The sequence below is a fragment of the Pantherophis guttatus genome, chromosome 10 (assembly GCF_059756535.1).
Source record: "Pantherophis guttatus breed Tessera chromosome 10, ASM5975653v1, whole genome shotgun sequence".
NCBI lineage: Eukaryota > Metazoa > Chordata > Lepidosauria > Squamata > Colubridae > Pantherophis > Pantherophis guttatus.
Genome location: NC_142072.1, coordinates 9,290,001 through 9,304,314, shown reverse-complemented (window position 1 = coordinate 9,304,314; position 14,314 = coordinate 9,290,001). Strand labels below are relative to the sequence as shown.

The 14,314-nt window shown below is 43.3% G+C and overlaps 1 protein-coding gene across 3 annotated transcripts in view; it reads right to left on the bottom strand.

The window, feature by feature from the left end:
- Positions 1–437: 437 nt before the first annotated feature.
- Positions 438–14,314, bottom strand: part of FXYD1 (FXYD domain containing ion transport regulator 1) — a 33,342-nt gene continuing 19,465 nt past the window's right edge. For 2 of the 3 annotated variants that reach the window (XM_060693986.2, XM_060693985.2), the window contains exons 3-8: positions 10,746–10,784; positions 8,688–8,762; positions 7,143–7,179; positions 4,034–4,083; positions 2,787–2,824; positions 438–822 (exon numbers count right to left, since the gene is read on the bottom strand). In XM_060693986.2, the coding sequence (XP_060549969.1) occupies positions 2,802–2,824; positions 4,034–4,083; positions 7,143–7,179; positions 8,688–8,762; positions 10,746–10,784 (224 nt within the window). In that variant the 3' untranslated portion in view covers positions 438–822; positions 2,787–2,801. Of the gene's footprint in view, positions 823–1,803; positions 1,829–2,786; positions 2,825–4,033; positions 4,084–7,142; positions 7,180–8,687; positions 8,763–10,745; positions 10,785–14,314 lie in introns of all 3 variants that reach the window. The other variant, XM_087876567.1, reaches the window with a different exon arrangement.

Here is a 14,314-nt window from a genome sequence, read left to right as displayed (position 1 = left end):
CTGCGCATGCGGTGAAATATTTTTGGGGAGGGCTTATTTTGGGGGAGTGCATGCGCTCAAAAGCCCGATTGGGCTTATTATTGGGGAGGTCTTATTTTTGGGGAAGCATGCAGTGGTGGGATTCAAGTAATTTAACAACCGGTTCTCTGCCCTAATGATTTCTTCCAACAACCACTTTGCCAAACTGCTCAGAAAGTTAACAACCGGTTCTCCCGAAGTGGTGCGAACTGGCTGAATCCCACTACTGGAAACATGGTATTGCCTTGGTGGGAGCCCCAAATTGATCTCATGATAGCAATCATGGTTAGTTCTGAACGGGGGACCATCTGTGAAACCGAGGATGGTATACTAGATTGAAAACTTGAGCAACCAGCAAACCACAACTTCTCTAAAGCTGCCGAGAGAACTGCACGGGATGCAGCCACCAGGAGAAGGACTTGACTCAAGGGGTTTTTATTTATCCAGAAGCCCAAGAAGAGCTTTTTAAAGGGGAAGAGCTCAGACAGGGCCCTGCTGCAAAAGCAGCTTGAGCTGAGCTCAGGATTTAGAATCCTTCATGGTCACTAGAACTCGGCTGAAGGCCAATGGTTAGAAGGCTGCCCTCCCTCTCTGAGAAGCAGTGGACTTCAAGCAGCAAGCCAAAACAGAAGGGGAAGGTCTTGGTAAGGGGGCTCGGTTGGGTTTGGGATGACCCCAGAGGCAATCAGTTCTGGAATTCACTGGAGTTGTGGCAAGCAATGGGGCCTTGCTGGGAGGACTAAGACCAGGCAGAACAAAGGAGGGGAGCGCTCCAGATCCAGGAGGAGGAAGATATACAGCTACCTAGGAGAAGAGGAGAAAAGGAAAGCAGTGAGGCACAGTGGAGAAAGTTGACATTCAAATAAAAAAAGGAAGAAGCTCAAGACCCAAAGTGACCTGTGATGAGATCCCAGTTCCAGCCAGATAATAGCAATAGCACTTAGACTCATATACCGTTTCACAGTGCTTTACACCCCTCTCTAAGCAGTTTACAGAGTCAGCCTATTGCCCCCAACAATCTGGGTCCTCATTTTACCCACCTCGGAAGGATGGAAGGCTGAGTCAACCTTGAGCCTGGTGAGATTCGATCTGCCAAACTGCTGGCAGCCGGCAGTCAGCAGAAGTAGCCTGCAGTACTGCACTCTAACCACTGCGCCACCGTGAATTTATCATGGTTATGAATGCCATCTTGCTGTTGGAGTTATCCTCACTTGTTTTCCAGATTTATTCAAAACATCACAGTTGCCAGTCCTTTTTCAGCTTAAACTCCTGGTCCAATATTACTTCAACTTTGGCTCTCTTACAATTCAGACCCAGAACAACACACAGCTTAGTGCCGCAATCCATCCTGAACCTGCTTTTGTTTATTTTTACCACTCTCCACTGGCTGGCTCTTAGACAGAGGCCTCCATTTCATGTCCCAGCATGACCCACATGGAACAAATACGATGTCACTTTGGACAGGTTCGCATGTGCACACACACAATTTAAAGTTTGGCAGTTTGCAGCTGAAAAGGGCGACTCCAGATGGAGCCTACGAGACCCAGTTCTCCACCTGGTAGATGATGGCTTTGCTCTCCACATCTCATACAGATCCTTTTGTACAATTCCTCACCCAGTTTTGAAAATGAGAATCGAGCAGTTGCAGTGAGAGCCTGGTTTTTTCCTGTTTAAATCCTTGGCACAATTGTGGGAATATGTCAGCTAACGGGCTTGGACCTTCAACCCCATTGCAGGCTTAATTTTTACTTCATTATTGCTGAGGTCATAAAATGGCATACCTACCCCAGAGGTCCAAAAGAAGATAATCCTGAAAATTAAAACAAGTCAATCTTTTTTATCCCCAAAATAAGAAATTTAGACAGGGGAAAAAAACTGGTCTTGCCTGCCTCCAAATGTCATGTTGTCAAGAAAGCAAGACACCCAGGGGTGAAATCCTACCGGTTCAGACTGGTTCGGGTGAACCGCTACAGATTATTAGCATCAGTTTGCTGAACTGGTAGTAATCACCCCTCGTTGGCCCCACCCACTCCCGGCCAGTCGCCACTCACCTCTTCCGGCCGCTCAATATTCCACAGAATTCAATGTTAAATGCAGCAGAGAAAATGTTAACTTTTCCCCCTCCAATCAGAACGGAGCTGCTGCAGCCTGTCCCTTTTAAGGTAGTCCCCAGGAGGGAGGGGGACGGGGGGGAGCAGCTGGAATGGAGCCATTTTTGTGAAAGGCAGGAAAATGGGGAAGGGGATTTTCCTACCTGTCATCTATTCCTCAATCTCAGCACAGACTGAGGAAAGGATGGTAGGCAGGATTATTCCCCTCCCCATTTTCCTGCCATTCGCGACAAGGAGTGGCTGGGAGGGGAGGGGCCCATGAGGAGCCCCTCGATGTGAGTGATGTTGAGTTGGCCACACCCACCCAGTCACATGACCTCCCCCCAACAAGCCACACCCACAGAACCGGTAGGGGAAATTTTTTAATTTCACCACTGAAGACGCCCCTCCTTTTTTAAACAGATGAGTTATTTATAACAAACAAAACCCAAACAAAGCTAGCTTTCCTTTTAGAATCAATATAGTATCTGCATGAACAAGCCCTCTGTTCTCGAGACCATTTAGATCTTACAGGAGAAGAGAAAGGGGGAACTAAATGTTGCATTTTGCAGAGAGCAACGAAGGCGACAATCGATGGTAAAAACCACAAGAGTGAAGCGAATCAAACTGAGGTTAGATCACAAGAGCCATTTTTCATTTAATCTGCAAGCAACTCACCAGTTCCAATGTCTTCTATCTCATCCTTGTGGATAAACCTAGTGAGAATTATATATAAAAAAAGTCTGATTTTTTTTAAAAAGGCCTTTCCCACACTTTATTTATTTATTTATTTATTTATTTATTTATTTATTTATTATTTAAATTTGTATACCGCCCTTCTCCCGAAGGACTCAGGGCGGTGAACAGCCAAAATTAAAATACATACAATATAAAATTTAAAACAATTTAAAAACAGAATTAAATCGAATTGGCTTCCCAAAAATTAAAACCCATTACCCTTAAAATAACCCATTAAAACTTTAAGCTAAGACAGCCTGTTTCCTCCGGTGTCTGTGGCATTATATAGCCAAACAGTTTTTAAAACCATCTTGGTTCTGAATGCCAGATGCAGCAAATATAAATAGGCAACCATTTCATCATCTGTAGAAGATTTCTAATTTCCACTACCCAGCTCCATGCTGTCCCAAAGGTACCCCTCGTTTGAAAACTGCGCTCCGCACAAATTAATCATCCTTTTAAAGGACATCTAAGAGATCAGAGATTTCCTTGCATATTACCATACTTAATGCAGGCCTATGATGATATTAAGAAGAGATTGGATAATCCATTTGTCCAAAATGGTATAGGGTTTCCTGCCTAAGTAGGGGTTGGACTAGAAGACCTCAAAGGTCCCTTCCAACTATTCTATTTTCTTTTCTATTCTATTCTATTCTATTCTATTCTATTCTATTCTATTCTATTCTATTCTATTCTATTCTTTTTTTTTTTAATTTGATTTATATGCCGCCCTTCTCCGGAGACTCAGGGCGGCTTACAGTGTGTTAAGCAATAGCCTTCATTCTTTTGTATATTTATACAAAGTCAGCTTACAACCTTGAGCCTGGTGAGAATTGAACTTGCAGTAATTGCAGGCAGCTGGATGTTAAATGCTGCCTTAGGAGGCATTAGCCTCCTACGCCACTCAGGCTCTTTTTTTTTCTATTCTATTCTATTCTATTCTATTCTATTCTATTCTATTCTATTCTATTCTATTCTACTCTATTCTATTCTATTCTATTCTATTCTCAAGCTCAGTTTTCTTTCTCTTGTTCCCTTTGCTTAAGTTAGAGTTGGGCAGCAATAATCCTTTGAAATAAATATATAAAAAATAATCATTTTTAAAAAGTTCCCTAGCCCAGGAAATGTTCTCCCCAGGAGAAAAGGGAAACAGGGGGTGGGGGATGTAGCCACAGGTTGGCTCTTACGCCGGATTGAGCTGCGCAGAGTTCCTTCCTCTTCATCCGGTTCTCCAGTCCTGGGGACAAAACCAAACCGTCACACTGGGTTTCCACCACTTGAACTACCATCATAGCAGCCAGTGAAAACTTTTTGCATGCAGAACAGCTTTAGAGCATTAACTTGCAATGTATTCCGTACACACCACAAACCCCTAGAACAGTGATGGGAAAAGGGAGCATGCGTGTGTCTGGGCCGCAACCCAGAAGAGAAGCTGTCCAGGGCGCATGCACGTTTCCGAAAATGAACTTCCGGTTTCAGCTACTGAACTTCCTGTTTCAGTCAGCTACTCTTCCGGGTTTCTGACACGCATGCTCACGCAACGATCAGCTGACCGGCATGCATGCTCACGTGGGAAAATGGAAGAGCCTTGGTAGTACAGTGGTCTAAGGCACCCTGTTATTAAGCTGGTTATTAAGACCAGCTGCCTGCAATTACTGCAGGTTCGAATCTCACCAGGCTCAAGGTTGACTCAGCCTTCCATCCTTTCTAAGGTAGGTAAATTGAGGACCCAGTTTGTGGGGGCAATAAGCTGACTTTGTATAAATATACAAAAGAATGAAGGCTATTGCTTAGCGCATTGTAAGCCGCCCTGAGTCTCCGGAGAAGGGCGGCATATAAATCAAATTAAAAAAAAAAACCAGCTAAAAGATCGTCTAGCTTCCGGCACTGCTGCATGCAAAAAGGCCGGCTGATCGTCACGCGCGCATGCGCACCAAAAACCCGGAAGAGGAATGGGCAACGCCACGGGTGCCAGACGACACGGCTCTGTGTGCCACTTCGGGCACGCGTGCCGTAGGTTCGCCATCGCGGCCCTAGAAGTTCTGCAGCTCCTATCTTTACAGTATTTTCCCCCCTTTTAAAGAACTGTTTCAGCTGATTGTAAAAACGGCGGGTGTGTCCAAGCTTGGCAGCTTTAAGATTTGGGGACTTCAACTCCCAGAATTCCCCAGCTAGCACGAGGGGAATTCTGGGGAGTCGAAGTCTAACGCATCTTAAAAGTTGCCAAGCTTGTATACCCCTGTTGTAAATTACTGCGCTATCAGAGCTGAGGAAGCTTCTGGGATGAGAAGTGCAACGTCTTCGAAGAAAAAACCACAGTCCAGTTGCCTCTTGAAAGAAAGAAGAAGAAGAAGAAACACCTTTGGGACATCAAATTTGGCCCCTTGCAAACGGACACCCGAAGAACTTAGTAATGTTAGAAATTGGCACGTTGAGTTCTTTATTTTTCCTCTCTTGCGCTGCATTCTTTTGTGCCGTGTATTCAGCCAGAGTAAGGCTGAAAATCTTGCCTTGATAAATCATTGGAATGCAACGTGCTGGGAATTGTACTGGCTGAAGAGAGAGGCAGAGTTATCAATGCAGGCGGCTCAGGGATGATGTCACTGGGTGCGGGACTTGTACAGGCATAGAAAGTGTTGAGGATTTTATAAATATATATAAAAGCTATGCTACAGCGTCCCCTGCTGACATCCAAAAGGAATGATGATTCTGCATACTAAAGGTAATGATAAACTATATATATATATAATAAGGTCAAAACTGAATGTGCAAATGGGGTGCAGTAAAATGCCGCAGTGGGAATTCTTGCCTTCCCTCCCTCCAAGCACCGTGTTGTTTGTGTGCTTCATTCATACAAGAGAAACATCCCCAGCTGTAAAAAATGGCCAACCCATTCTGCTACTCATGCCTTGTATTGCCAGCAAAAGAAGTCACATTAAAATATATGCAGTCCTCATTTAACAATTGTCCCATTCAAAGACCATTTAAAGCAGTGTTTCTCAACTTTGGAAGCTTGAAGATGGGTGGACTTCAACTCCCAGAATTCCCCAGCCAGCAGTGCTGGGAGTTGAAATCCACCCATCTTCAAGCTACCAAGGTTGAGAAACACTGATTAAAAGTTATGACAGTGCTAAAAAAATACTTCTGTGACGGAGGCTTGTATTTACAACCATCACAGTCCCTCAGTCACACAATCACTATTATAGCCAGTACGGAATGGAATGGAATGGAATGGAATGGAATGGAAGGGAAGGGAAGGGAAGGGAAGGGAATTGGAATGGAATGGAATGGAATGGAATGGAATGGAATGGAATGGAATGGAATAGAATAGAATAGAATAGAATAGAATAGAATAGAATAGAATAGAATAGAATAGAATAGAATAGAATAGAATAGAATAGAATAGAACAGAACAGAACAGAACATAATAGAATAGAATAGAATAGAATAGGAATTCTTTATTGGCCAAATGTGATTGGACACACAAGGAATTTGTCTTCAGTGCATAAGCTCCCAGTGTACATAAACAATACATTCAGAATTTGTATCATTTCTGGGTTGACTGAGATATCTGGACATCATTGTGGTTCATCCTGGACACTTACAAGCTTTTTCCAACTTGGTACCCTCCAAAATATCTGCAATTACAGCGCAGTTACCTCTGATGGATACCAGATGCGAGAAAACTGCTGTAGATTCAATTGCTTATATGACAACCAAAATTAGCCAGCGTGCTGATTAAACAGCCCTTCTCTTGAAACAATCTGTGATACTCTTTTCTTCCCAATTTTCACAACTCTTATTTGATGCTAGCACCCCACTACTTCCAAATCTCCATTTTATGGTGTATCATCTGAATATTTCTACAAGGGTCAAAATTAAAAGCTCATTTACCAGGTAATTATCGACATCATGCTTACAAGTTAACCTTCTAATGCCCCGTCTCTCTCCCTGCTTCCAATCCCGGCATCCCAGAAAGAAAGCAATTATCAGCAGATGTATTAATTCAGAGAATGAATCATTGTGCTGGCCAGATTCTTCCCCAGCAGGGAGATAAAAGAAAATGGAAATAAAAAGAGAATACAGAAGAAGACGATGCAGGGCGTTTCAACGGTCTCCAAATAATTAAGATATTCAAACCACATCAAAAAAACATGCAAAACTACATCATGCTATTTGGCTCCCCCCCCTTTTCTTTTTTTTTTTCCCATACTGCCCTTCTTCGTCCATTTGAAACAACTCGGATAACCGCAGTTCCACATCCCCTCCAAATTAACTTTATGAGATGATTTTTACCTTTGCTGCTGGTTGAACTTGCAACGGCAGTGCCGGCCTAGGAAAGAAAGAGATGAAGAACAGTTGAGCAAGGACCCGAAAAGAATCTGAGCAGGGATGAGGGGTTTTTGGTGAGAAGCACTATTTAACAGAATAACAGATGTTGGAAAGGACCTTGGAGGTCTTCTAGTCCAACTCTCTGCTCAAGCAGGAGATCCTATATCATTCTGGACAAATGGCTATCCAATCTCTTAAAAATCTGTGTGTTGGAGCACCCAGAACTTCTAGAAGCAAGCTATTCCACTGATTAATTGTTCTCACTGTCAGGATATTTCTCTTTACTTCTAGGTTGGTTCTCTCCTTGGTTAGTTTTCATCCATTACTTCTGACCCTGCCTTCAGTTGCTTTGAATCAGAGCAGAGGAGAGCCTGTAGCAGAGAAGGCCTCAGACCACAATGCCAATACAATGCTCTCCAACTTCCATTCTCTGACACAAGGAAGAGGGTTCTGCTATTCATAGTAGGAATCTGGAGCACCTTTTCAGAGTAGAGTAGAGCAGAGTAGAGTAGAGTAGAGTAGAGTAGAGTAGAGTAGAGTAGAGTAGAGTAGTGTAGAGTAGAGTAGAATAGAATAGAATAGAACAGAACAGAACAGAACAGAACAGAACAGAACAGAACAGAACAGAACAGAATAGAATAGAATAGAATAGAATAGAATAGAATAGAATAGAATAATAGAGTTGGAAGGGACCTTGGAGGTCTTCTAGTCCAACCCCCTGCTTAAGGTAGGAAACCCTACACCACTTCAGACAAATGGCTGTCCAATCTCTTCTTAAAAACTTCCAATGTTGGAGCATTCATAACTTCTGGAGGGAAGTTGTTCCACTGATTAATTGTTCTAACTGTCAGGAAATTTCTCCTTAGTTCTAGGTTGCTTCTCTCCTTGATTAGTTTCCACCCATTGCTTCTTGTTCTACCCTCAGGTGCTTTGGAGAATAGCTTGACTCCCTCTTCTTTGTGGCAGCCCCTGAGATATTGGAAGACTGCTATCATGTCTCCCCTAGTCCTTCTTTTCATTAAGCTAGACATACCCAGTTCCTGCAACAGTTCTTCATATGTTTTAGCCACCAGTCCCCTCATCATCTTTGCTGCTCTTCTCTGCACTCTTTCTAGAGTCTCAACATCTTTTTTATATTGTGGTGGGCAAAACTGAATGCAGTATTCCAAGTGTGGCCTTACCAAGGCATTATAAAGTGGTATTAATAACACTTCACGTGATCTTGATTCTATCCCTCTGGTTTTCTCGTTTTCAGGAAAACCAAAAAAACAAGTCTTAAAGTGGCCAATGTTGGAAACCCCTGATCTATGACACATTTTATTTTACGGGCAGAAGTCTTGGATCCTACAGTGCAATAGTTGGGTTCAGACACAAGAGAGAAGCCGGACTCAACCAAATTACACCAGTGCTTTCCATGATGTATGAACACACTCGGTATACTTCAAGAGTTTTCTGATCCCAACCCACTAATCCCCAATCCTGGCCAACCACTGGATGGTAGCTACTCACTAAAAATAATCAGGATGCCCATCAGAAACAGGACAACTGCAAACACCAAGCCTCCAACTCTCAGCGAGTAGTAATCTGGTGTGAGGGGAAAAAAACGAGTTTGTCATACAAGGAATAGAAAGTAGCCTGGAATTAGAACAAAGAACCCTATTTCTACAGGCCTAAAACCCACCAGGTCTACCCTTCCCTGGGCCAACAGAAAATTATTTTACCTCCATCACAGATCCCTCTCCTTCCTGCTTTATGAGCTCCAAGAGGAAGACTATGTCCATAGTCGAGCACATGTATTACCATGGTTTTATTATGTTGCGATTGTCTGCAAATGGAGAGCCAGCATGGTGTAGTGGTTAAGGTGCTGGCCTAGAAACCAAGAGACTGTGAGTTCTAGTCCTGCCTTAGACAGGAAAGCTAGCTGGGTGACTTTGGGCCAATCACCGAGAAACTGAGAATTCTACTCCTGTCTTAGGCAATGAAAGGCAGCTGGGCATGGTCCCTCTCCCTCAACCCAACCCACTTCGCAGGGTTGTTGTCGTGTGAAAAATAGGATGAGGAAGGAGTATCAGGTAGGTTCACTGCCTTGAGTTATAACAAAGGTGGGAGAAATAATAATAATAAAAAAACAAGTGGATTCCAGAGGTGTTCTACTTCAATTCCAAATCAACAAATTATTGTGGACATCTTTCCCCACTTATCTTCCTCAGGGGTGGGCTGCTGGGGGTTTATTTATTTATTTATTTATTTTATTGAATTTCTATACCGCCCTACTCCCGAAGGACTCAGGGCGGTGCACAGCCATGAAATAAAACACATAGATATACAAAATTTAAAATCGAATAAAATGAATTAAATAAATTTGGCTGAATTAATACCCATAATTTAAAATACCCATATTTTAAAATATATTAAAAATTTAAAATTTACACTTAAAAGGGAGAAGATTTAGGCGAGGCCAGCTTGATGAAATAAAAGCGTCTTCAGCTCGCGGCGGAAGGGTTCGCAGGGGTTCGGGAGAACCTCTAGCTAAGAATCTATGCAGTTCAGAGAACCCTCTAATCCCAATCCTGATTGGCCCCACCCACCCCGCCCTGCCCTTCCCCATGCGGCCCGTTTTGGATGCAGGTCAGTGCAGGGCGCACATGGAGGCTTGGGGACGGCGAAAAACAGGCCTACCGGAAGTTCGGGAAGGCCAGAAACAGGCTCCAGAGGGCCTCCGGAGCCTGGGGAGTCTATTTTTGCCCTTCTGGAGGCTCGAGGAAAGCCTCCAGAGCCCGGGGAGGGCAAAAACGCCCCCCCCCCACCATGGTGCAGGCCACGCCCACCATGACCACACCCACCCAGCAACTGGGCAGAGAACCCCTTGCTAAAATGTTTGAGGTGATCTTCCTCTACGTTGTTGTCCTATTAACTTCGCAAAGCAAGAAGGGAAGGGTGGGAAAGGAACACAAAGGCATTTCCTTACCTTTCCATCCAAAGATCTAATACTGGCTTTTAAGCAGAGGTGGGTTCTAACTGGCTTTACTACTGGTTCTCTTTGTGCGTGCGCTTTGCGCGCGATCGCCTCTTTGGTCGCGCGCTTTGTGCTTTGCGCAAGCGCGTTGTGAATCTGCCCAGCTGAGGTGCGGCAATCCGCTCTGCCGCACCTCTCAGCTGGGCGAAAAAATAAGAAATATAAGGTCGGAATAACGCGGGAGCGGGCTGGAAGGCCCAGCTCCCGAAGAAAGAGAACCGGTTCGGTGACGTAATAGCGTCACCGCTACCAGCTCGGCCGAACCGGGCTGAACCGGGAGCAACCCACCACTGCTTTTAAGCCAGAGGTCAGGTGGGAGTTTTTTTCAAAGAAAGCCCGAAGAAAAGGGATCCTTCAATCTAAAGCATTATTGTGGCCCTCAGAATCATCTGCCTTTTTCCAAATTAAATAAAAACAGAGGAATCCTTCTGAGTTGTTTGGTTGTTTTCTTTTTTCTTTTTCCTGTGCTTTGTTTCCTAACTCTGCCGGTTGTAGCAATTTGCATTGGCTCCCAAAGGCCCCAGACAAGCTTTCAGGAATGATTAACTTACCATACTTGAAGGGGTCATGAGGCTGATCCTTGGGGGATTCTGAAAGATGAACATAGAGCAGGAGGTGAATTATGAAAGACTCAGAGATAGCCTTAACTCTGCTCCCCAACCGGTTAAGACGAGGGAGCTGTCATCAAGATTAGAAAAATAGACAAGATAAACAGCAAAAAAAGTAAATAAATAAAGATTATTGATTTTTCTAATCTTGATTAGAAAAAAAAAAGAGTAAAAAGTTTATTTGTTTTAGCTCCTTTGAAACCCAGCATATGTTTAATCTCTAAGGCTTCCACCATGAGCAAATACTATAAGAACTAAAACATTTTTTTTCTACACAAACCCACCCGATTATTATGTTCTTCATTTTCTCCTAATGCCAATCTGGCAGAGTGGATGTTGCATGCCTCACCTCTTAAATCAGTGTTGTTTCCCAACCCTTCGCAACTCTTAAGTTATGTGGACTTCAACTCCCAGAATTCCCCAGCCATCCTGAGTGGCTGGGGAAATTCTGGGATTTAAAGTCCACTTACCGGTAACTTAAAGTTGCCAAGGTTGGGGAAAACTGTTTTAAATCGTTGTATAGAACTCAGCATTTAAACCGGGACATCTATTCATGCAATTGTGGTCATAAGTCAAGGACTATCTGTATTCATTTCCTATTTATTTTTAAAAGCTTCATCTTGCCTCTATGTTTTAGATCTATTCATTTCTCTCTATATTTATATGTATATAAGAGCTGTGGTGGTGCAGTGGTTAGAATGGAATGGAATGGAATGGAATGGAATGGAATAGAATAGAATAGAATAGAATAGAATAGAATAGAATAGAATAGAATAGAATAGAATAGAACAGAACAGAACAGAACAGAACAGAACAGAACAGAATAGAATAGAATAGAATAGAATAGAATAGAGTTGGAAGGGACCTTGGAGGTCTTCTAGTCCAACCCCCTGCTTAGGCAGGAAACCCTACACCACTTCAGACAAATGGTTATCCAACATCTTCTTAAAAACTTCCAGTGTTGGAGCATTCACAACTTCTGGAGGCAAGTTGTTCCACTGATTAATTGTTCTAACTGTCAGGAAATTTCTCCTTAGTTCTAAGTTGCTTCTCTCCTTGATTAGTTTCCATCCATTGCTTCTTGTCCTGCCCTGAGGTGCTTCGGAGAAGAGCTTGACTCCCTCTTCTTTGTGGCAGCCCCTGAGATACTGGAAGACTGCTATCATGTCTCCCCTCGTCCTTCTTTTCATTAAACTAGACATACCCAGTTCCTGCAATCGTTCTTCATATGTTTTAGTCTCCAGTCCCCTAATCAACTTGGTTGCTCTTCTCTGCATTTTTACTAGAGTCTCAACATCTTTTTTATATTGTGCTGCAGGCTAATTCTGCTGACTGCCAACTGCCAGCAGTTCAGGAGTTCGATTCTGATCGGCTCAAGATTGATTCAGCTTTCTATCCTTCTGAGGTTGGTAAAATGAGGACCCAGATTGTTGGGGGCAAGAGGCTGACTCTGTTAACTGCTTAGAGAGGGCTGCAAAGCACTGTGAAATGGTATATAAGTCTAAGTGCTATTGCTATTTTTCTCTCCTCATACTGTGGGCTGATATATTTTATTATTTTACAACTGATCGCTGTTCTTAAGACGTTTTTCTTTTCAACTGTTTCAAAGCTGAAGAACAGGTACCACTTTCATGTACGTTGCCTTTTCATATGTTCCATTGACTTATTCATCAGAAACAAATGTCTCGCCACTGGAGAACAGAGAAGGCTGGTGAACACATGGAGTTCTTCCTCTGTTCTAGTGAAGGGAAGTCAAAAGCAGTGCTGAAGTCAGCCACTGTAAATAAATACTTGAAACGAGATCTCATGTTTGTTTTATTGACATGTAGCTCTGTTCAGCCCCTTTTATGATAGCTGGGGTGCAACTAACTGGATAAATTGGTTTTAACTCATGGCATCGTTTTAATGTACATGTTTGGCTCAGTGCTTAATGCATTGTAAGCCGCCCTGAGTCTCCGGAGAAGGGCGGCATATAAATCAAATTAAAAAAAAATAAAAAAGTGACTGGATTCAACTCATTGATCTAATTTGTAAGAGTTTGGTTGGATTAGCACTGGATTTCCCAACTTTGTCACTTTCTATCTAAACTGAAGATGTTACCTTAATGGGTAATAAAACGTCTGCAAGCAAACCACCAAACCCAGAGAACACAGAGGGCTCCGCAGTTCTTTTTTTTTTTTTTTAAATTTGATTTATATGCCGCCCTTCTCCGGAGACTCAGGGCGGCTTACAATGTGCTCAGCAATAGCCTTCATCCTTTTGTATATTTATACAAAGTCAGCTTATTGCCCCCACAACTGGGTCCTCAATTTACCTACCTTAGAAAGGATGGAAGGCTGAGTCAACCTTGAGCCTGGGGAGATTCGAATCCTGCAGTAATTGCAGGCAGCTGGTCTTAATAACCAGCTTAATAACAGGGTGCCTTAAACTCCTGTACTACCAAAAGCACTATGAAGCGGTATATAATTGCTATTGCTATTCCATTCCATTCCCTCTAAAAATTGACAAAGTTGAATACATTGACTAGGACAGTGGCACCGAACCTATGGCATGTATGCCAGATGTGGCACACAGAGCCCTCTCGGCGGGCACGCACACCGTCACCCCAGCTCTATTTCAGGTCTCTGCCGTGCATGCACCAGATCTCCCACCAGCCAGCTGGTCTTCGGGTCTCTGCTGCGCATGCAGGGGTATGTGCATGCGTGGGGCGTGCACATATATGTGCCCACGCAGTTTGGGTGCATGCACACACTTTGGGCACTCAGTGCCTAAAAGGTTTGCCAACACTGGACTAGGACATGCTGTGAACTCTATAATGCATGGTAATTATAACCTAAAAAAACCATGCCTTAGCATGATGTGTAATCCTACCCATTCAGTCTGTGTATTTTGTTCACTTTATTATAGTGAACAAAATACAACTGAACTTTCAAAATTACAACCATCATGTCTCAATGGGGTGTCAGAAATTCACTTTCACCAACTCTTTCACCATCATTAATATTATGGTCTTCCGGGTGCGATTCAAGGTGTTGGTCACCACCTTTAAAGCGCTCCATGGCATAGGACCCGAGTACCTTCGAGACCGACTTCTGCCACCAATAGCCTCCCACCGGCCAGTTCGCTCCCACAGAGAGGGTCTCCTCCGGGTGCCATCGGCCAAGTTATGTCGGCTGGCGACACCCAGGGGGAGGGCCTTCTCTGTGGGAGCCCCAGCCCTGTGGAATGAACTGCCCCTGGAAATACGTAAGATCTCCGACCTCCGTGTATTTCGCTGTGCACTAAAGACCCTGTTGTTCCGCCAGACCGGGCTATCAACATAATAATTTTAAATTGGGGTACTTTAAATTTCTGGGGTTTTAAATTGAGCCGAATTTATTTAATAATTTTAAATTTTAAATTGATGTTTGTCTTGTGTTTTTAAATAGGCTGTATATCGCCCTGAGTCCTTCGGGAGAAGGGTGGTATAGAAATAAAATTATACTTATACTTATACAGGCAATAAATAATCC